This window comes from Protomyctophum bolini, assembly GCF_963924005.1.
Source record: "Protomyctophum bolini genome assembly, chromosome: 17".
Lineage (NCBI taxonomy): Eukaryota > Metazoa > Chordata > Actinopteri > Myctophiformes > Myctophidae > Protomyctophum > Protomyctophum bolini.
The window spans coordinates 11,606,319-11,628,658 of record NC_137878.1 but is presented as its reverse complement, the minus strand read 5'-3'; the positions used below and the strand labels follow the sequence as shown (position 1 = coordinate 11,628,658).

General features: G+C 43.4%; 1 protein-coding gene across 1 annotated transcript; it reads right to left on the bottom strand.

Annotated features, from left to right (window-relative positions):
* Positions 1 to 906: 906 nt before the first annotated feature.
* Positions 907 to 21,105, bottom strand: tent4a (terminal nucleotidyltransferase 4A). The gene is made up of 13 exons (XM_080786899.1): positions 20,672 to 21,105; positions 18,034 to 18,157; positions 16,928 to 16,974; positions 16,516 to 16,636; positions 15,830 to 15,937; positions 11,509 to 11,637; positions 10,658 to 10,871; positions 9,819 to 9,945; positions 9,546 to 9,649; positions 8,427 to 8,593; positions 8,034 to 8,183; positions 6,414 to 6,593; positions 907 to 4,697 (listed from the first exon to the last, which is right to left on the bottom strand). Exons 1-13 carry the CDS (start codon positions 21,046 to 21,048, stop codon positions 4,512 to 4,514), a joined length of 2,034 nt encoding a protein of 677 aa, XP_080643025.1. The 5' UTR covers positions 21,049 to 21,105; the 3' UTR covers positions 907 to 4,511.
* Positions 21,106 to 22,340: the final 1,235 nt, after the last annotated feature.

Sequence of the window (22,340 nt, the reverse complement as noted above, 5' to 3'; positions counted from 1 at the left end):
GGTACCGGCTTGTGCAGTGGGAGGGAGTGGGGGGGGCTCTTCCTCTTCACACCCATTGGTTGCACCGTTGCAGTTTCGTGGTTGGACAAAAATCCAATAGAGTATAGGTGTATTCGATAAAATGCTAAATTACTGTCTTCATCCAATGCTGCAACACAGCCAAAAAGGTTATAATTTGTCGAGGCAGGGGCATCCGTCTGCAATCAGAAATGGCATAGGCCTATAGTTTAGGCAATTCCAATCATGTCTCATGACTTGAGTCACAGCACGTACAGCCTAACCATAATCAAACTCGGCTTGCTTTCAAACCAAAATTACGAATTGTTTTAAAACAAGTAAATGTCTGGTGACTGGTGGATATGCAGTTGGCCTGGCAATTGGTCTCTTTAATTTATTTGTTTCTAATGTTGCTGTACTTTTAGATTAATTGAACATTAAAACTCTTATGGAAAGGTATATTCCATGATTTCACTCAATTCAAATATCACTTATTTTTGTTTTGTTGTGATTGGCCTGTTGCGTGTCCCCCCACTGTAGTACGTGCATGTGCACATCTTGTTACCGGGGCAGACTGAGGGTGAGGGTTTTCCAAATCACTGAATGCTCCTTTAAGAGCTGGACCAGCTAAACTATATCCTTGTCAAACAACCATTAATCGTCACCAGTTAAATCAGTGGATTTGGAGACGCAACATTGCCAACAACCAGTGGTAAGCAGAAGAATCACAGCCAACCAATCCATTGTCTGGTAGCCACCCAGCATCTTGGAAGAAGGGTCAACTTTATCAGGTCATCGGTCATGCCAAGTATCTACAGGAAGTACAATAGTACATCCTAAAAGGCTGTCACACTACTAGACTACAAGTCACTACATTCAAAACACAAAATAAAATACCTTTACAGTGACTGGCAGTTTTAAAATGTTTATTAAAAAATAAAATAGAAAAAAATATACCGGTACATAAAAATGTTCAAAACAAAAGCCGGGCAGTGGAGTCCCTCCGGCCACCACTAGCTAAGCAGCCATTTTGAGGGCTACTGCCCAGATGAATTGGCCAGGACACAGAGGGGGCTGCCACCTTTCCCTAAATGGCAGCCACCAGTTTAAAATCCCTCATTGTATTGCAATGGGGGTGCGTTACATTGCATACATATGTACGCCAGAATCTCAGCGGTTCACTGTCACTCTCTTAACTGTGCTTCCCTTTCACTCACTTACACTAATGTGGATAGGTCAAAGCAATGTCAGGTGACCAGGTATGTTGCTTTCACTTGTCCAATCACCCCAAGACCAGAGGAAAAAGATGAACAAAGGACAGCAAGCTACACAGGACCACTAAAATGTACAGACTTGTTAGTTTACCGCATGTCAGTCTCAGCTCTGGCGAATGGCAAGCAACTCGAACCTGGTCGACAAACCTCCACTAATGCTCGTTTTGTGTTTGTTTTGATTTACAGCTTATACATTTGTGCTGGCTGATTTCCTTTTCTCCCGGACAGAGCTTGAGGGGGATGACAGCTTTAGGATTCCAAACAAGCTGGCACTGATGATCAGACATTTCATGGGACTTGTTCTCCCAATATTGTCTGTGTGTGAGAGAAAATACATGATCCAAAATGTGGAAATGCAGTTTATGCAGTTTTCGGCAATTAATGTCGCTGCACAGCATTTGACTATTCATTGTGCTTTGCGACACTTGATTTGGTGCGACTTTCAAACCATAAAATGGAGATATCTTCAGTCTCCACCTAAGGGCCAAATTAGTCTATATTCTGTCTATTCTGTCTTGGGAGTCTTTAGGTTGGGAAAGGCAGCACCACAATCTCCTTTTATGACACTGAAGAAGAACAGGGCCTGGTGGAGGTTTGACCAACCAATCAAGTTACCGTGTTTTAAATATAAAAAAATAAAAATACAGAGTGTAAAGTTCAGAACAGTCTCAGTAATGTGGAGGAGTCAGAAGCCAGACATCCGTGTAACCAGTTCCAATGGGGGCACTGCAGAGTGCAAGTCGCTCTCTGGGTGCAATGGTTCACGAGCTGCAGGGTGATGGATAAAACATTCTTTTAAAGAAAAAAAACTGCAGTGGTTTTGTGATTCTGGCTCCGTTTCTCACACGCTTCACAGAGAGACACTACACAGACCCAAACATGAACAACCCCAATCCTTACATTGGACCGACAGATGTACAAAACCAGAATTTCAAACGTATCAAGGCTTACATACAGATACATGGGGTGTTGTGATGGTCGGGAAAGGGGGGTCTGGGCTAGTTCACCAGTGAGTCGGCTGGCAAGTCCGCCCATCTGATGGTAGAAATGCCAAAACTCTAGTCTGACAAGTTGGTAACATTACTCCAAGTCCCAACAAGCAGTGGTTGTCATGGGGGGGGGGGGGGGTAATAGAGGTGACACGTTCATTAGAAATAAATCCACTTGCATAGCAATAACACCGGCATGTGCAGCATGCCAGTGTCACAGCATGTCACAGCCTCCGACAGTCCCATCTGTGAGTAATGTATGCGTGTGTTGTTAAAACTGTGCGCCCGCAAAAACTACGTACACACCCCAAGTAAACACAAAGAAAGGCATTGCAAACAACTAGCGGAAGTACCTGGCAATCAAATATCCACAAGATTCCACAACGGAATCAAAATATAATTCCCTTTCTCTAGGGTCCGTGGTTTGGGAAAGACTCCCTCCCTCCTCTTGTCCTTTTGCAATGAAGGAGAGGACCTCATCATTAAGCACCGTAGTATTGTTCTGCACTGATTACAGCTACAGGTAAGAGCTGAATCTCAGGTTGTTGTGACCTGGGGAAAAGATTTCCATGACCACGTCACAAACATGGCACGACTTCTCAGATCCCGGATCAGTGGGCTTTGCGTCAACTGGCGGTTTTAACTCTTGCGCTTCAAGTTCAGGTGAGTGTTTTTTAAACTGTCTCTTCATCTAAAAGCCCAAGCCCTCATACATCACTTTAATACAAGGAGACAAACACACTTATGAAGACACACAAGCATACGACACTTTTGAGGAAGTTGGGCTATCATGCTGAAAAAAAAACGAAAAGAAAAAAAAACGAACAAAGAAAAGTCCTGTGATCGAATTGCTTTCATTGTTAAAATCACCTCCCGTTACGGGACAGTGCACAGACAGAATGCCAAGACAATGATGGCAGACTTTCTGCCACACCTCCCCCTGACAAGGTATGTTAATAGTACAGTCTGACATAAGGGGCCCACACACTCACTGCGGTAGCGGTGCGAACACTCTGTTCAAGCTGGAGTTTCTACACTAGAACAAGACCTCCCTCTTGTGGGACAAGGCGGATTTACATCTGTTCCGCTATCCCAAGGTTCATTTCAGCATTGCTCCTCCGTTTTCAGAAGACTAAGAGAGAGGCGTGACAGGAAGGAAGATCCATGAGACAAAAAATATATACCGTATATCTCCTCGCCACTGTCCCGTTTCCTATGACACCAAATACAACATCCGTGAGGCGTAGGGGGGGTGGTCCATGGGGGACATCTCAACCTCACTTTCCACAGTCAATACACACACACACACACACACACACACACACTTCGCCAGCCAATACACACGCTCCATAGATGCTGCCTGGAGAAGTGTTCTGTAAACTCTGCAAAAATAACAAAAAAATATTCTACAAAAATAAAATAAGCATATAAAAAGGTTTTTACATATGCACACAAAGTTAAATAAACATTTACCGTACTTACAAAAAAGAAAAGAAAAAAAAAAGAAACACTATTGCACAAATCAAAAACCGTTTGACCTTAAGTGAGTACAATGGAAATACGGCATGAAGGTCAAGAACAGGCAGCTTGGCTGCGCGGGTTTGAGAACAGCGTAGAGACATGGTCAAGACAAGTTCACCAGAATAGGATCCTACGGGACACCAAACACAGATTTGTTGCTCCCCACCTTACAGTTAACAATCACTACCAGTCCCAAAATGATAAGCATTAAGCACAGTGAAAGAACTAAGTACAACGCAAAAGAAGAAGCGATGGTGAACTCAAGTGAACAGACAAAACTCAAATCCGAGTAGATATCTGTCGGGTGCGCCATGCTGTCAGGCAGAGTGCCAGTCTGCCCTGCTCCAGTAAAAACTGAATGCAAAAAAAAAAAAAAAAAAAACACATGCAGAGATGGACAGAATGAGTAAACAGAAAAGGTGGAGACTAGGGAAGAGGGGAGAAATGCAACGGATGCAGGCTGTATTCTCCCATGGAGGCAGCCTGCGAGAGATAAAGAATGAGTTCACTGCTGGTCTCCGTCGATAAGCCTGGGTTTATAGTATATACTTCGTCGTACGACAGTGTCGCACGCTGAAAACGGCAGATCTTGTGACGCGTCGTGACCTTGTACATCTGCCATTTTCAGAAAATGGGCTCATCTGGGTCCGTTGTCCTCCCCCAGGATGAAGAGGTGCCGGGATGAGCAAACCGAGAGGAAGAAGAAGATGTGGGGGACGTGGAGTGTTCTCTATCTGCTGAGGCTGACGGGCAGGCTGTCTCGCTTCCTGCGTCGCCAGGTGCTGCGGTTGTTCTGCGTGTGCGTGTGGGCATGAATCGTGTGTCCGTTGCGGTTGTTGGCGGCCAGAACGGTGCTGGCGTTGCTGACAAGCGCTGGGTTGTAGACGGCCTTCACGTTGAACTTGGTGGCTCCATTCTGGAGGGGGGAGGGGAGGGTCGAGGGAGGGGGACACACGACATGGAAGACATTTTTTGATATGCCAACTACTGTTTAAACTGTCATACCTTATACATCATTATACATTTCAAGCCTGGAACGCCTACATGTCATTTTAGTTGTTGAGATATATCTCAACTATCCATCTTGTGTATAAAATGTTACGTTTTTCAGAAAACTTAAAATGGTGATGAAAGGAAAGAGCACATCCACAACATTTAGAAGGCGTTTTTAGAAACAGCCTCAGGTATGTGCCATTTTAGTTGTTGCCACAGTATGTATATATAAAATTGTTTTATTATCTCCCCAAGCGGCGTGACCGAGACCACGTTTTGACCACGCTTTGCACCCTTAGCGTCCGTCCGTGATCGAACCCTAAAAACCCTCCCGCGCACTCAGATCAGCCAACGCATGGGAAGCTGGAAGTACCTTCGCTAAAAACGCCGGGACAACGCTCCACACGTCCCAAACTCTTCTCCCTTATGGCTCCAAAACTGTGGAATGCACTTCCCATTACAATCAGAACTGCAGACTCACTCCCAATCTTCCACCGTAGTCTGAAAAACCACCTCTTCAGACTCCATCTTGGCCCGTATCACTTGCTGTAGCACTCACCCTAGTTCAACGACCTTACAGGCGAATGCAAAGTCTCAACTTAAATAGATTGCCATGAAACGTTTTACACATCATCTCTATAGTCATGTGATCAAGAATGATCCGTCAGATTTTTTCATATTCCATCAACATTGCTGGCCTACAATAACCTACGTGTGCTGAGAGAAGCTTTAAATATATATATATATATGAAAATAAAATCACACCCGTGTGAAGTGAGAGGTGCTCTTATCATCAACATCATCATCAAAACATCTACAAGCACATAATGCATCAAAGCACATTGTGAGCTTGTAGGTCTGTCCCTTTTGTTACGCGAGGTATTACGGCGGGGCTCCAATGGACACGTGTGACGCAGGTCAAAAAACGAACCGGGGCAATTTTAAAGCAGTCACCGAACGCAACGCAACGCATCGTAAGCAGTGGAGCCACCCTTCATTGATTAAAAATGGAACATTCCCCGACGGTGACAGAGATGCACCGCTGACACGTCCAGTGTCCACGCATCGGCTCAAAACTACTTTATTAGGTTAGATATTTCATGTCATGTTAGACATGTTTTTCATTAATAGCCAAAAATAATGCATAGGCAAATACAGATACATTTCGAAAACTCTTCCAGGAGTGGAAATAGTCTAATTTCAAAAGATATTTCCAGGAATTTCATGGCTGTGTGGGAACCCTGTGTGGGAGTTGGAAGAACATATTGTATTGCTGCTAGCTAAAAAAAAAATCACACACGTGTGAACTGAGTGGTGCAATTCGCTCTCTCTCTCTCTCTCTCTCTCTCTCTCTCTCATTAGAGACACAGCACTACCCCTCTCTCTGTTTCTGGCGCCCCCTACTGCTATTAATAAGTCACATACTCGTGCTCATTCAGGTACACAAACAGGTACATACACGGACATTGCTGGTTGTAGGAGTGGTTGCACCACTCAAAAAAAAGAAAAAAAAAGAAAAGATGCCTTGTATCAGAATGGGACTTTAACCTTGGTATATAAAAGGCCAAATAAAATAAAAACCAAAACGTTAACAGTGTGGTGTTGTGTGTGAGTTTTTAAGTGGCCATCCGGCGCCTACCTGGTGTGTGTGCGGAGGAGGAGGAGGAGGAGGCTGGGGGCTGGAGGAGGGGGCGGGGGCATGTGCATGAGCTTGGGGGTGCATGTGGAAGAAGGAGGAGGGGAGTCCGGCGGTGTCTATACACACCTGTCTGCCAGGCAGGGAGTGCAGTGCCAGACCGGCAGGCAGCGACATGTGAGCCTGACGGCGGGAAGGAAGGAGACACAAACGGGACAGAAGTTAGTAGGTGTGCAACAAGTTACACCTAATCCATTAAAAAAAAAATCGGTTCTAAATAATGTTTGGCAATTGATTTCATCATTTATTTTTAAATCTCCCAAGAATTCTTAAAATTCACGAAAATAGCTGAGCAATTTTCTCAATTATATAATTTGAGATTTTTCAAGTTTCATCGATTGCTCAAAAATTGCTTGCTTCTTCCTTTTACATTAAGATTGCCATACCACATTGCCATGTTAAGTGTCAAGATTCCCTCCATCAGGTTCTTATAGACTGTTTCCATAATGTGCTTGCTCACTCTAAAAAGGAGTTAAGCGTGTGTAGTAGGGGTTCTGGAGAGAGGACACATATTCTGTGTCCCACTTCTTCAGTAAAGCAACCAGGGCCATATCATCCGCATACTTACACGCAAATGAATTCCATTTAGATGTGTTTGTTTAAGGAGAAAAGTAAGGGGGATAAGATACAGTAGTCCCCGGCGTGATGTCGGACCGAGTATCATTCACACGGACCTGTTGAGGCCGGTCAGAGAGGAAGTCTCTGACAAGATGGATAATACCTCCATTTACCCCTATGTCAATGAGTCTCTGCCAGAAGGGTGTGTATCTGCATGCTGTTGAAAGCAGAGGTAAAATCAATAAAAAAGGACCCTGGCAAAGTGGGAGGGGACTTAGAGATGCTTGGACAGTGTGTTAAACACACCGATAGTTCCCCTCTGACTTTTATAAGCAAATTGGAGATGATATAAGCTGTTAGAAACAGTCACTGTAATTTGTTTGCTTACAACTCAAACTTCAAAACATTTTCCCAAAATGGAAGTAAGAGCAATGGGCCTGAAGTCTTTTAATTCATGTTAGTTTATAACATTGTACTTTATAGTTGCAGAATAGAAATTCATATTGGTGTATGAGACGAGTAATATTGACTGCATCTTGTCGAGAATTTGATGAGACAGGGGTTATGAGGCGTCAGTGTGTCACATTAGCTTTGTGTAGAATTACTGGTCTAACTTAAGTCAGTTCACCTTAAACCATTTCATTAGCTTGTTTACTTCGTGACATCGTATCCAATGTTGGGTTTCAACCACAAACAGTGGCAGTAGATATCAGCATTGTTATTATAGGCCATATCCAGGTATGTGCGCACTCAAAAGTATTTGCAGACTTTGGTGAAACTTTGGGGGACCAACTTTGTCGTCGTCTTGCATCCTCCTCGCTCGTTAAAAACACACAGAAGTTTGTGTCCCAGGTGGCTGGCCGATCGCCTTGTTCGCCAGCCCGCGCGCATGCATGCGCTCCTCGTTTGTTTGTCATAGAGAAAGAGTAGTCTTGTCCCAGCGAGCGAGCTAACACAATGTGGATTGGAACAGTGCATGTATCAATGCAGTGCTACAGTGCCTACCTGTGAACCTGGAGTAATGATGAACTGGGGGCCCATGCCAGGCTTGTTCATGGTGAGGCCTGGAGGTAACGCCAGGCTCAGATGTTGGTACGGTCGGTACTGAGGCAAGGGAGGTGGCGCGACAGGGCATGGAGGTGTGGAATCAGAGTCCTGAGACATCAAGAAGAAAGGAAGGATTGGTAATGACAGCTTCATTGCTACAAGCACTCTTAAAGGACTTCATGGGGTGTAATTGATAGAAAATAAGTCCTTTTTTGTGTGAAGTGAACTCCTTTAAGTCTAATTCAGACCTTCTCCATATGATGAAAATCTAAAAGCTTACAACAAGCGATTGTAGATTCAATATATTTTTAGCAGTAATTACTGTGTGTGTGTGTGTGTGTGTGTCATTACATTGTCTGAACCAGAGAGCGAGGACACGGAGGATGCTGAGGAATGCTGCTGAGGACTGGAGATGGACATGGGAGAGTCAGCGCTGTGAGGGGACCCCGAGTCTCGCTGCTGCTCGTCCACCCCGACCGGCTCCTGCTGCTCCAACTCGGGATCTTTGGCGAGCAAAACTGGAAGGCAAAAAGTAAGGACACTGAACAAACGGTTGCACTGCACACTGCAGGCCACAGTTGATTAGTTTCATTTATCACTTATTTGGAAAATATTCTTGCTAAATAATGTCTTGCTCTCAAGTCATTATCCCTGAATGTACCGGTAGAACTGTAGAACATTCTAGCATACAGTATGTGCAGTTGTTGACAAGTACATCCGACTGAAGCTTATACTGTACGTGCAAATCACCCATGGTCAAAGCAGGGATTGCCTCTTGTTTGAGTGGTAGACGTTTGGTCTCTCATGCAGCAGTCAACGCGTTGCCAGACTGTATGACGGAAGCATTTGAAAATTGCAAGAGGCAACAGTCTGGAGAACTGGAAGCTCTGATCATGAACAAGCGATAAAGCGGAAGTGATACCTCCTCCCCACTTCCGTTTAGTCTTTACAGTCGCGCAAATTTATCCTAATATAAATCGAAATCATCCAAGCATATACTGTGTACAGAAGCTTGCTGCTTAGCAGAAATTAGAATGATGTAAAAAAATATATTTTACAATATATTTTCGTGAACGGAAATGGCAGCTTCCTTGCTCGGATTTCGGGAGGTGTAGTTCCAGACTCTATAATAGCATTCGGAGATAGCCTGATAGTCGTCGGGCTACGCGAGACTCTCAGGCTGTAACCCAGGTATGAATTCAGAGTAAGGCACAAATGGATTTAACCATTCAGGACGGGAACCCCTTTTGGTGTTTCAAGCATTATGTTATCATTTTGTTATTGAAAAATCGTGAAAATGTGTCGCAAATCTTTGAATATATTCTTTCAACGTTTTTAACTAAAATCTTTGCTTCTGGGGGCTCAAAAAAGTTGAACGCCACTGAAGTTTTTTTTCTTCAGAAAAAATGTTAGGATTTAGAAGCATTTTTTTTAAATCGGCCTCAGGTCTAAATGGGTTAAGAACCTCACCTCTGCTTTCCATGCGTGCCAGGTGCTTGCCTCCCCATTTCCTGATGATCCATTCCCGGTAGTCAATCACTTCCTGGGTCAATCTGATTATCCTTCCTAAGGTGCTGTGGGTGTAAAGTAAAGTATCGTATTATTATTTTAAAAATATCACAATATGTTTTGACCAAATATGATAATATCAATATATCGTGACGCCAAATATCAAAATCTTTTGTTCCCAAGGTCAGAATCTGTTACCAGATGGTTGAATGAAGTAAAGTTTGTGTATCTAACCTCTCAGCGTCGTTGTTGGGGTAGGACCGTGCGATGGGTGACACAGCATGACCCAAGACGGTATAGGCGTAGTCAAACACATGCTTGACATGCAGGGCCCCGTATGAACTCCTGCCCACATCGTTACCTGAACACACACACACACACACACACACACACACACATAAACGTCCTGAACATTACGTAGTTATTGGGTTTAGCTACCGTTTTATCTTCTTATAACCCATTTAGTAAAAAATATACCCCAAAAATATATGTAATTGGCCGCCGACCCCCATCTGAAAATATGTTGTTCCAGGGACCCCCCAGAAGCGAAGATTTGAGTTAAAAATGTTCACTCTGAAAGCTCGCGTTACATGCTCGAAATATGAATCTATGCGGTCTAAATAAAAACATGGACATTTCATTAAAAACCCAATAAAAGACATTTCCAATCATGAATCTTTGGATTTGGGTTAGTGTTTGAAATTTCATTTTACGTAAGGGATTCTCAAATTGACTAGAGGGAGTGACAAATTCTAAAAACTAAATTTGATATTCGGACTGGGCCAAGAAGAGTAGGACTTTGTAGATACAGTATCATTTTGATCAAACACCAGCTGCTTATAACTAATTTTTTTGTTTTTATCACATATCCATCTTCAAAAGGATGGGTAGGATGCAGGAATGATCGCTAATACTTAAGCATTTCCCCACAAACATTATGAAGTATTTAAAGATACTGTTGGTTAATATGACCAACTACTATGAATAATGCCCAATTTATATACAAATTAATATATCATACGATGGAGTCGTGAAAACCATCACTACACACTATGACACACGCACACGCACACCTGGTAGCAGTGGGTCCTCTATGCAGAGCATGGACGGCCGGTAGCCGTTGTTCATGGCTTTCATCATCTCCTCCTTGGAAACGTAGGCTCCTCCGTTCTTGATGCGGATGCCCGTCTTCAAGTAGTTAAAATGGCGCCCGTAGAGCTCAAAGAACTCTATGAGCAAGATCCCCAGGTTGGCCTGGTCACTCCTGGCGTCGATGCGAGGATGCCGCTAATAGGAAGGGAAGGGACGGATGGGGATGTGAGGTTATAGCGTACGTCACACTAGTGTCCATAAGAGACGCCGTATGTGCGTCTGTATGTCTGTCGCTAATCTTGCAAACCGCTGGCTGGACCGATCCAACGCCATGATTGTGCTGTGCATGCTGGGAAGGAAGTACCTCAATGAATTTGTTAAATATTTAACTTTGATTTTAGTCAGTGGGGTCAGATTGTATTCAATGTATTGCCCCCATGGGGGCACGGAAGGCGCAATCTGTAGCGCTGTCGCCTCACATCTAGAAGGTGCTGGATTCGATTTGCACTGGGGGCGCTGTGGGCATGTTCTCTCGTCCGCTTCATCAGTGCCCATACCCTGGGTGGGGTTGGCAAAAAGGGTCTTTCTGTGTGGAGTTTGCATGTTCTCCCCGTGTCCCCTATAGGGTAGGTACCCTCACAAAAAGAAAACATGCAGCAGCAATCTTGGTCTCTAAACTGCCTCCCCCTGGCCAGCCAGGGCACCTGATGGGAGGGGAAAGGAACTGGTTGGAATAACGTGTTCCTTCCACGCGCTACGTCTAAACGGGGAAACTCCCCCGTCAGGCGAAAAGAAGCGCCTTGGAATCCCCATGCATAGAAGGAAGTCCTACCTGTAGGAAGCTGATGACCATGAGGATGAGACTGTAGGAGCTGATGCCACCGGTGAAGACTTCATTCAGGTCCCTCTGCAGCAGAAACTGCTTCAGAACAAATATGAGATAAGGCAGCACTGGATACTTCTGTGGTGCAAAGGAGAGACACACAAAGAGAGAGATGGGGGTGAGGATAGTGTGGAAAACTAAGTGAAAGGGAGTTCAGTTGAGTATAATTACAGCTCCCATTTATGTAACTTATTGAGGGTCACTGGAGAGCTCTGGGGAATTTTAACGACATGTATAGAAAAGCATATGGGTCCACGTGACTGGTGGAGAGATCAAGCAATCCTAAGGATCACAAGGATGTGCAGAACGATCTCGGCTCCACATGTGATCTCGCTTCCAAAACAGGGTGGAGAAGGAGAAGAAAAAAAACATGGTCGCTGTCGGGGAGAAACCTCTCATGTACAAAACTGTGAACCTTGTGTCGAAAACAGCCACACTTGTAAATCGGTCATTTCCACTACTTGTGCATGACACGGTCATATGAAGAAGTATAAAATGGGCCATTTGTTTATGAAAAATAAAAACATGAAATGTGGAGAGATACAAGGTTTCTGCCCGACAAGCGATGAAATGCTAGTCGCATCTACACAATTATTTATTCATCAGGAGCAATAATGTAGAATCACCCCCAGGGACGCGTACTGTATGTCACAGATGACATGCCCTGTCAGCTATAAGTGTCCTACGAGTGAAAGCTGTAATAGCTGCAGTACAGATTCTTGTGACTGCAGGGGAAGCGACCTTTATTGGCAAGACTGTGCAGGATCTCTTTAGATGCAACAACAACCATCATCGACCCGATCCCACGGCCGCTCAGATAGTAGCGCCGTCAAGCTGTGGCATGTTATTTCAGAGGAAATCTCACGCAAATATGCGGCAGACAAAAAGGCAAATCCTGTATTCTTGACAGCTGCCTGGAACATTAATGCACTGGAATTCGACCATTGCATTAGTCACTACAGCTGTGACTAGGGCAGAGGTGGGTCTGCCTTTAAAAAAGGGAAATTCCACTCTGGGTCTGTGTTGCATTTGTCGAAAAGTTGCTTACCTACAGTGTACAATGAGCACAGTGTCAGCATATCATCAGTCTAAAATATAACCTTATAGCTGCCTGCAATACAGGACATATTTTAAAGAATAAATCCTATCAGTGTATGTTAATTCATTATAACTAGTACACATCTCCAGTGGTTGGGAGGTGGTCTCCCTACTCTTCCATTGGGAAATGTAGACCCTAGTGTCAGGAATATGGTCTCATGCAGGAGACCCAGGTCAGAATTCTGGGTAAGGATTGTTGCTTTAACTTTCAGCACAAGCTCCACCTTCCTGCCTTACAAAGGTTGACTTGACTAGTTTCATTTCTCCATACTTAAAGGTTGACTAGTTTAGTTTCTCCATACTTAACAAAGGCTGACTAGTTTCGTTTCTCCATACTTAACAAAGGCTGACTAGTTTCGTTTCTCCATACTTAACAAAGGTTGACTAGTTTCATTTCTCCATACTTAACGATTTTTAAACACCAACAAATTACCGGTATTCAAAACTGAGTGAGGGTAACGGTATAATGGTTCACTTCAGGGGAAAAGGCCCGCTCTACTCAGACAGTTTTATATAGTTTCAGGCGTGTGCTGGGTGCAGATTCCAAAAGAGCATATAGAAAATGAATTAAATCCGCACTTCCAGTCGAGTAAGAGTCTTTATTAATAAAGATAGTGCTCCGCAGCAGCAGTCATACCAGACAGACAAACGCGTTTCGGCGCGCAGGCCTTAGTCAGTATTTTGACACCGACGAAGGCCTGCGCGCCGAAACGCAACCTTGTTGGTACTAGTTGACAAGAAAAAAAGAAAAACTAAAAGTGGGGGGGGGGGTTTGTAGGCCTTAAGATCAGGTAGATTATAGTTATAGTCACCAATGTACACAGTTTTTAAATGTACAAATATTTATTTCCAAAAAATAAAACAAAATAGGTAGTTAAACAACTAGTCGACTAGGCAACTAGTAAAAATTACTAGAAGTGAATGCCGCCCGGCCCCCTGGGCACGTTCCTGGGGGTCTGGATGTTCCGGGGACCCCCTGGGGACCACCCACACGGTAACTCTGTCATTTCTCGACCGTTTCGGACATGGGCGGCTCGCCCAGAAACGGGCCGGAACCCTGGGTGCGTTCCTGTGGGTCTGGACGTTCCGGGGACCCTCACAGAGTTGCACCACTGAGTTCACACGGGTGCGATTCTTTTAAATCACCTCAATGGAGTACATTGTTGACAGTTTGTCATAATAACAAAGTCATTAGCAGCACAACCACAATGCTGAGAGTAAAATCATTGGAGTCTATTCCAGGCTTGATTTGGGAAATGAAATAAAGGTCTATTGGCTTTGAAACCTTTGAAGCCCATCCATCATAATATAGCACAAATGATGCCCTCTTTTAAAATGCATAGACATTCCTTCAGCTTTTTCTGTTTTTAAGAAAGTGGCTTTTGTCTCCTGTTGGCATGCGTTAACAGTACCGTCTGGTGCCGGTAAATGGGGCATGACACAAATCTTCTCAAGATTGTATTTCCTTCTACAGCTTACGAGTATACGGTCAAATCGAGAGAATCGAGTCACGGCATGTCATGCATATATACTGTAATTTATGGTGGACTGCGACCAGCTCTTAGTTTGCACTGTAAATGTTGGAGCAAAAAAAAAAACACTGACAGAGTGGCTTATACTAGAAACAACATGCATGTGGCTTAGACAGACGACATGTATGCATGTGGTTATAAGCTCCTGAGTCCCATGGGAGCGTCGCATATCAAAGTTGGTGGTTGACCTTTTATAAGTGTTTGGAGTATGTGCTATATTAAGTGTTTGGGGAGTAGGTGCTATGTAAGTGTTGGAGTATGTGCTACAATACCCTTAGAATCCAGGACGTTGGAAGTGAATAGAAGCCGACATGCATCTGCTACTACACCAGGCCTCCAATATATGTATATATTGTAATATTTGTACCTTATTAACCCATTTTGGGTGGGATCCCCTTTTGGTGTTAGCATTATGTTATGCTTTAGCTATTGAAAAATATCAGATCTACAAGCTCACTCTGTGGCGCGCTATGAGCTTGTAGATATGCTTTTTCTTCTCTCTTTTTTTGAAAATTGATTTTTTTTTTTCGAAGAACGACTGACTTTTCAGAAAACTGTCAGGATGTAGAAGACATTTTTAGAATCTGATCTCAGGTCAAAATGGGTTAAAGTGATTTGAAGAATGTTAGTTACTAGGGGCCACAAATATTTGTCCTTAATAAACAAGCATACAATTACAGTTACTACTTAATTTTCTGAAATAATTAAGTGCATCTATACTTTTCCAATGAACCATAAACGATGGCATTGATAACACCACTTACTAATAGTAACAGACAGGAAATATTCTCTGCAACAACACATTTGTACACTTCTTAAACGGGAGAAGTTGCACTGTTTGGAGTGGGATAGAGCAGGAAAAAAATCTATGGGATGATAGGAAAATTCATGTTTGCCTGCAAAGAACAAGTGTTTGTTTTTAACATCCATGTGAGAGAAGCTGAATTCCTGTGTTCATCCAAACTGCAATATACTCACTCCAAAAAACGTTCAGAATTGTACTGTATCAAAGATCAACTGATGTTTACATGTTGACTACTTCTACTAGGAAGGGACCCTCATTCTTGGGAAATTGAACCCTTGGACTCAATTTGACAGAGAAAAAGATTATAATTTCTCTGGCATCCCAAATTTAAGTGCATGAAACTGTTGGATCAATAACAGACCTCTGCAAAAGCCTGCACATTGGCTTCTCTAGCTCAAGTTGTACAAACATGTACTTTTCCTTCCACCGTTTCTGGTGGCTTTCAGTCTGCACTTTTCTTTTATTCATAGCAGACAATTAGCCAAATGTTCATCTGTGCTAAACCCACTGATAAATGTACTAAATGTCATTTACCAAACTTCTAAAATGACTTAGCTACACAGCTGGTGCTGGTAGAGCCAGATTGTGCCCAGATGTTAGCAGCTGCATTGGCTGAAACAGGTAAGAGTATTTGACATTTGATGGGTGAGGGAACAAGAAAATAGCCTGTTGGAGAATACTGAAATACCCTACTGAAACATGGGGTATTAAACTCTTTCACCCCTGTGATTTAACATTTAAGAATTAATGTTCAAAAGGCCATAGTGAATATTTCACGTTAAAAGAAAATCATTTGGTGATGCCTTTACATCGCTCTTTCGTCTGACGACATTACCTTAACATAGTCTTTGATGAAGTCTGCAGCCTTGACTCCAGTCTCCACGTTGAAACTGATGTCCACCTTGACCTCTGTCTCCTGGTCTGTCAGCTTAATGATTGGCACCTAGAAAAAAAGTAATGTGAATTGTAGTACTGCCCCATCTTTTGTTAAAACCACTGGACTTTGTAAAATAGCCGATTCTCACAACGTGACACACAATATGATGCATTGTGAACTTGCAGAACTGCTAGATTCTCAGAGTGTTATCCCCAGAACAGGGATGTTAGGGTTCAATTGAATACAACAAAGATCTGATGCTGTATTTGAACTTGTACCCCGACCATGAAGTTTGCACCTTTATGCTTATACTCATGTTACATACTGCATCTGCTGCTGTTATGCTATGTGTATACTGTATATGTAGCCATCTATGATATAGTTTGTTTTTTCTCCCGGCTCTCTGCGCTTGTGCATCAACAAAAAAAACTAATTTCACACATTTCCTTAGACCTGTAAATCAGTGATGTGATAATAAAGTTGAGTCTGGCCCGGACAGCTGGCGTAGCAGTCCAGGCACCTATAGGCTCAACGTAGCGTAGAGTCCCTATCCCGACAGCCATTGCCGCTTGTCACTCCCCAGCTCTCCCTCCCTCCCCCCCCGAAATGAGCGGAGGACATACTGCATTGGCCACTATACTTACTGTAGCTTTGTCTAACACTTTGATGGAGAAAGGTTCTGCCACGTTGTGTTTCCGCAGGGCTTGCTCCAGTTCTTGCAGTGGGGGGCGTTCCCACTTCCCAAACACCACCAGGTCTATGTCGCTGAGGGCAAAGAAAAAGTTTGGACGTGAAAACAGGGCTGGGTAATTAACCAAAATTGTCAAAACTCTTTAGAACCAATAACAGACCTAAATCTTGCTTGTGTAGGTTAACCGATTAATAAATCGATAAATGTTTTTGCCATTGTACTGATGTAAAAGTGAAACAAGCAGCTCCTAGTTTCACTTAATCGTTCAATAATCACAATTGTGGTTTGAAGATAGATCACCCAGCCCCACATAAAAATACTAGCCATACCATCAAGCCCGGTGTGTCACACACTACAGGCCTTACCTTGTTGGAAGATAGAGACCAGTGCTGAAGCTGCCAAAGATCCTGACCTAAAATAAGCAAAGATGAAAGAAATGCCAATTGAACAGTCAACATCAATGCAAAACGGCGTTCATGGTTAAAGTCCAACTGTCTAACTTCTCTTAAAACACCTCTCGTGTTTACAATTGTTTGTCCTGCATGTGTATTGTGTGAATAAGACAGCTTTGGAGTTGCTGTATGGTTATTTCTTCACTTTGGCAACTGATACCGATAAGTCTTTATGTTAGCCAACATGTTATGCTAACATGGAGACTGGGCCAGTGAACAACACACAGATGTAAAAATGATATTTAACATCTAGTCTGGGTAAGTTTATAAAAACCTATATCTCCAAAAAATGAGACGATTCTGGCAATTTTGTTAACACACATGAAACCAAAACCGATCAAAATTGTCACCGCATCAGACTATGGCTAAGTCATTGAATTTTTTTTTCATGTCCCATGAAAGCAGGGAATCATAGCTTCAAATTGACATATTGGTTGTTCAGTTCGACCCACCAGTTTTCGAGATATGGCATATAGAGTAATGTCTTGCAGAAAACTGCGAGTTGAGAAAACAGGCTTGAAAGGTTCACTTCTGTGGACTCTTTAACATTACACCTAGCAATTTATTTCATATTTACATGTTGAATTCAGCTCCGACATTTATTTCAGACATGCTCTAGTATGTGAAGAGTATGCCTGTGCTATTAACTCATTTTGCATTAAAACAAAAAAGAAAATCTGTATTTCTCCTCTCCTGAATAGTTAGTCTCTATCAAAAAGAGTCACAAATTGCTGCAGTAATTTGTCTGGTAAAGGTAGTAGGTTTTGTGCCAACACACAAATAATAACCTCCCGACTATGTTAGTTAGTAGAAGCCATTATTGAAGCAACAGTCATGATTCAGCCAATTTTTTTACACTTTCATAGGCATGATGGAGTCAGTGTATAGGTTCATAGATGGCTATCCTTGACCCAAACACATTGAATAAACCTTTTAAACTTCTTTTGCTGCGATGTGGAACCCCCATCCCACCACAACATTTATTATTTGGCAAAAATACAAGCTTGTGTGTCTCTTACGGCTGCAGTAGGCCACAGCTCCTTGATCACATTCTCTATCCTGTTGACCACCTCCTTCCTCATAGCTGCTTCCTCTGGCCTCGGACACATGAACTTGTAGAAGTCCATCACCTCTTCATGGAGTCTGAGCACAGAGAAGTAATTGAGGTTATTATACGACACACACACACACACAAATGGACTACATTCATTTCCTAGCTCTTAAGCTTAATCCTCAAAGTCTAAACGTAACCCTTATCCAGGCCTCACCCAGGCCTCACCCCAATTCTAAAGCTAACCCTCAAATTGCCCTGTACTAATTTTCCTTAGTTTTCCGCATGTTTCTATTCTTGTTAAGCCGACGATCCTCGTCATTAACCTCAAGTCTAGCTATTGGTAACCTGCCGACAGGCAAGAAATCCATTCCGACGCTAAATCGTGAAGGTGTACAGAAGTTAAACTACGGTTTTGAGGAGAAAAACAGGGATTCTAAATCCATCGTCCAGAGCAACATCAGAAGTAGTCCTGAGCTCCACTTATGTTTCATTGTTGGCATGTCTTTGCGTGTGTGTGGCAGCAGAGGGGCATGGGATGATGTAAACATTTATGACCAGTCAGATGCCTAAGAACAGTGGATCTCTGTTCAGCCCCCTGGCCATTCATTTATCTGGGAATGTGTCCCATGAGCTGCAGCGAGACTGCCTGCCACCATCAATTACAAATGAATTCATAATTAATTAATTCATTAATTCATAATTGCCCAGGAAGACACGCAGTCATTACAATGAGGCCAATGTAGCACACTGTCAACTATTCAGTTATTTTCCTAATACAAAAGGTGCATCATGCCTGAATATGTGGATTTCAAAGCAATCCGGTTGCAAGGGCACCCTCATGTGGTGCAAGATTAGATAGCACAGTTACATTCACAGGCTAGACATATAGGACTATAAAACCACTTAACTTACTACTTAACAAGCATTGGCCTAATTGAGATGAAATGCACCCTTTTGCATGACAAGGCATACAATTATTATGAAGATCTGGGAAGGGGCTTAAGCAGAACCCCTTCAGTTTCACAAAGATTCACTGCTTTTCCTGACAAGCACCAAATTCTTGCACTGAAAGAAATCCCAGGTGGGTGTAAACCTCCATTACAAACATCACAGGTTCGTGCAACACATCGGAACTTCCTCTCTCTCTCATTTCTGTGAGTCTTTGTCAAAACTTGATAACTAGTGCTATTAAGATGTTAAAGAGTATAAGTATGACCGTTCCAATGAATAACAGTGGTTTAAGTAAAAAGGGATATACGGTAAACTAACTGATCAGCTAAATTTCACTTTGTATGCCAAAGGCCAAGCTACTTTGGTAGTAACCTTCACCAGTGAGGGAAGATTGTGCCCCACACTCCTGTTTGTGATAGTTATCTAGTAAATGGAACCATAAAACATGGCCCTGGGGCACATTTCACATTATTATAGAGATTTGAGTGGAACTGCATCACTGTTTGAAATCAATGCCCTTTTAGATCACGTGATATTTGCTGTCCTTATTAAGATTCAGCTTTGGAGCTCAAGTTAACAGCCAATGAGTTTATATGGACATATTCTCAAAATGTGTTTCTTACAAGTCTGACAACCTGGTGGATCATTTCAGTAACAGTTGTACTGAATGACTCACATGATTGTCTCAACATTATACCAAGAACTGTATGAACTGCTCTGGTCTCAAGTTAACCGTTTCATGACCCCAACCCTCTGACATGAACCCATCAGCCTCATTATTAAACAATGTCCAAAGGCTGGACAAAGATTTCCCCTAAATTAGACATTGGGGGGGGGTGTATGACATGCATGTGTGTGTGTGTGGGCAAATACTATTTGCTAAATTATTACTTACAAGTTCAGGACAATTGTCTTGTCAATCATTGAACCTAAACTTCTAGTGTAAAAATCAATAAAGCATGTTTAACATTTCACTTTACAGGAAGGGCCTCCAAGCATGATCTCAAATGTCACTAGATGTGTCTGGTGTGAGGGAGAGGGGCCCCATCAAACTGTTCTGAATGTGAGGGGGCACAATACACTGCCCTACTGGTTCTGAACATTATATGTGAAGGGGGAAATTAGCTTTGTGCTCATGTTAGCCTCCTAACCTATAATCACAGAAGACAGTACCGGCTGAATGGATAAATCAGTTAGCTACATTAGCTTGCCAAGCCACTTGCTAGCCTCAAACTGGGAAATGGGGGTTAGCTACCGGTACAATGCAGTCGCATGCCAAGCAAGACAGATCTACAAGCTACCTTAGCTTGAAGATCAGCTAATTATTTTAAGCAAGCGAGTCATTTTTTAAGCTTTACTCATGTGCTTGTACTTGACTCGCTGCCAGTGGACAGAAATTAATCATTTCTGACGCAAATAACTTTGACATACATGCAAATAGGAGGGCATTTCCAAATACAAAAAGTATCGATGCGACTCAGGTCGACACTTTACCCACTTAATTCTCTTTCCGTCTTGCCACACACTTGCGTGACACAAGAGTAATATCAATAAATGAAACCTCCTTTTAAAGCTTCTCCTCGACATTGACAAGATTCTTTCAAATACAAAAAATAAAACACTTCAGCAGAATGGATCTTCCTAGTTCTCACCCGAGGACACCGGGGTTGTAGTTTCTGGTCTTCCAGGGGGTCCATCGGGTGGCCTCGTTATAGTTGTCATTAGTAGTGCAGTTTGCATTGAGCATGTAATTCATGCCATACGTGCTCGCCTTGTTCTCGCTACTTTTCCTCCGGCCCGGGTGATGGAGGTGATGATGGTGGTGGTGGTGGTGGTGGCCGTGGTTGTGATGATTTATGACGGGTCCAGATGTAGGAGGGTGGTGAACCTGGTGACGCTTAATCCCACAGATCTGCTGCTGCTGCTGTGTGTAAGTGAACGTTGGGTGATGATGATGATGATGAAGGTGATGCCCCTCTTGCTGCTGCTGCTGCTGTTGCTGGAGATAATGGTTGACATTATTGTGCATGACGCTGTCATTGAAGTTAAAGACATTATTGGCACCTCCTCCCACGTTCTGATTCAGATTATTCCCCGTGAATGCATGATGTCCCCCGGCTCCTCCACCACCACCGCCGCCGCCGCCAATAGTCCTTTCTAATAATACCGAGAAGCAGTTAGGGGATGGACTGTCCGTTCCAGTAGATTCCTGGGATGAGGAGGAGGATGTGGAGCAGCTCTTCGGGGGCATTCTGCCTCCTCCTTCTCCCTCGCCGTGGGGATGATGGTCCGCCGCCGTGCCGTTCGGCGGGGTCAGAGGGTTCCCGGTGGCGGCGGTTGGCAGCATGATCGCGGCAGCGCCGTGGTTAACGTTGCTGCCGTTCGTGATGCCGCCGTGATGGCTGCTGCTGCTGCTACCGTTCAGACACGCAACGGGAATAACGTTCCGGTTGTCGCCTGACGCCGCGACATGTTTAAAAACGTCCAGCGGTGCTGGATAATTGAGACATTGATTATTACGGTGCTGATGTGCCCGTCCTCCCTGAGACGTCTCCCAGACGTGCATCCATAAGGCGTTCGCAGGTCCTTTCTGTTCGGGCTGAATCCAAGCGATCCTCGGATCCATTCAACTTCTTTTTTTCCCCCTCTCTCTTGGTAACTAAACCACCGACCACGGTTACAATGTTACAAACCCGCGCGACTTCCCGAAGACCCTGCTGCTAGTCAACCCCTGCGTTACGAGGAGAAAAAAAAGTGTTAAAACATTAAACCGACCCGGACCACATTGATAAAGTGGCCCTTGACGCCGCTAGCTGAAAAAATGCTAGCAGATTTCCCTACGGGAATTCAATATGGCGTATTCTCTTCAAATCGATGCGCATGTGTAGAGAGAGTGGGATTTTTTAAATGATGGTCGTGTGAACACACCCCCGTCCACCGCCCACTCTTTGACCGCCAGTCCCTCTAGCTCTCTCAGCTGGCGAATTGATTCATTGCACTGTTTGCACAATATAAATATTTGGACTACATTTTACAAATATTTATTTGGACGACAACAACCCTATAAGCACGAGGGAAACGTGTTAAATTAGATTCATGCAGCGGCTGCAGCCCATGGCAAAAGCAAACATGATTTATTTTCTTTATTAGTTTTATTTTCTTAATACCAAAACATAAAAAATGGCAAGTGGCATTGATTAAACGAGAAGTTCAAAATCTTGTGTTTTGTCTCCCCTCTGCGTACACTCAACAGCCTAGACAGCTGGAATTTCTCCATGCATGAGCAGATGTGCAGCAGTGGTAGTGTAAATGTATCAACCA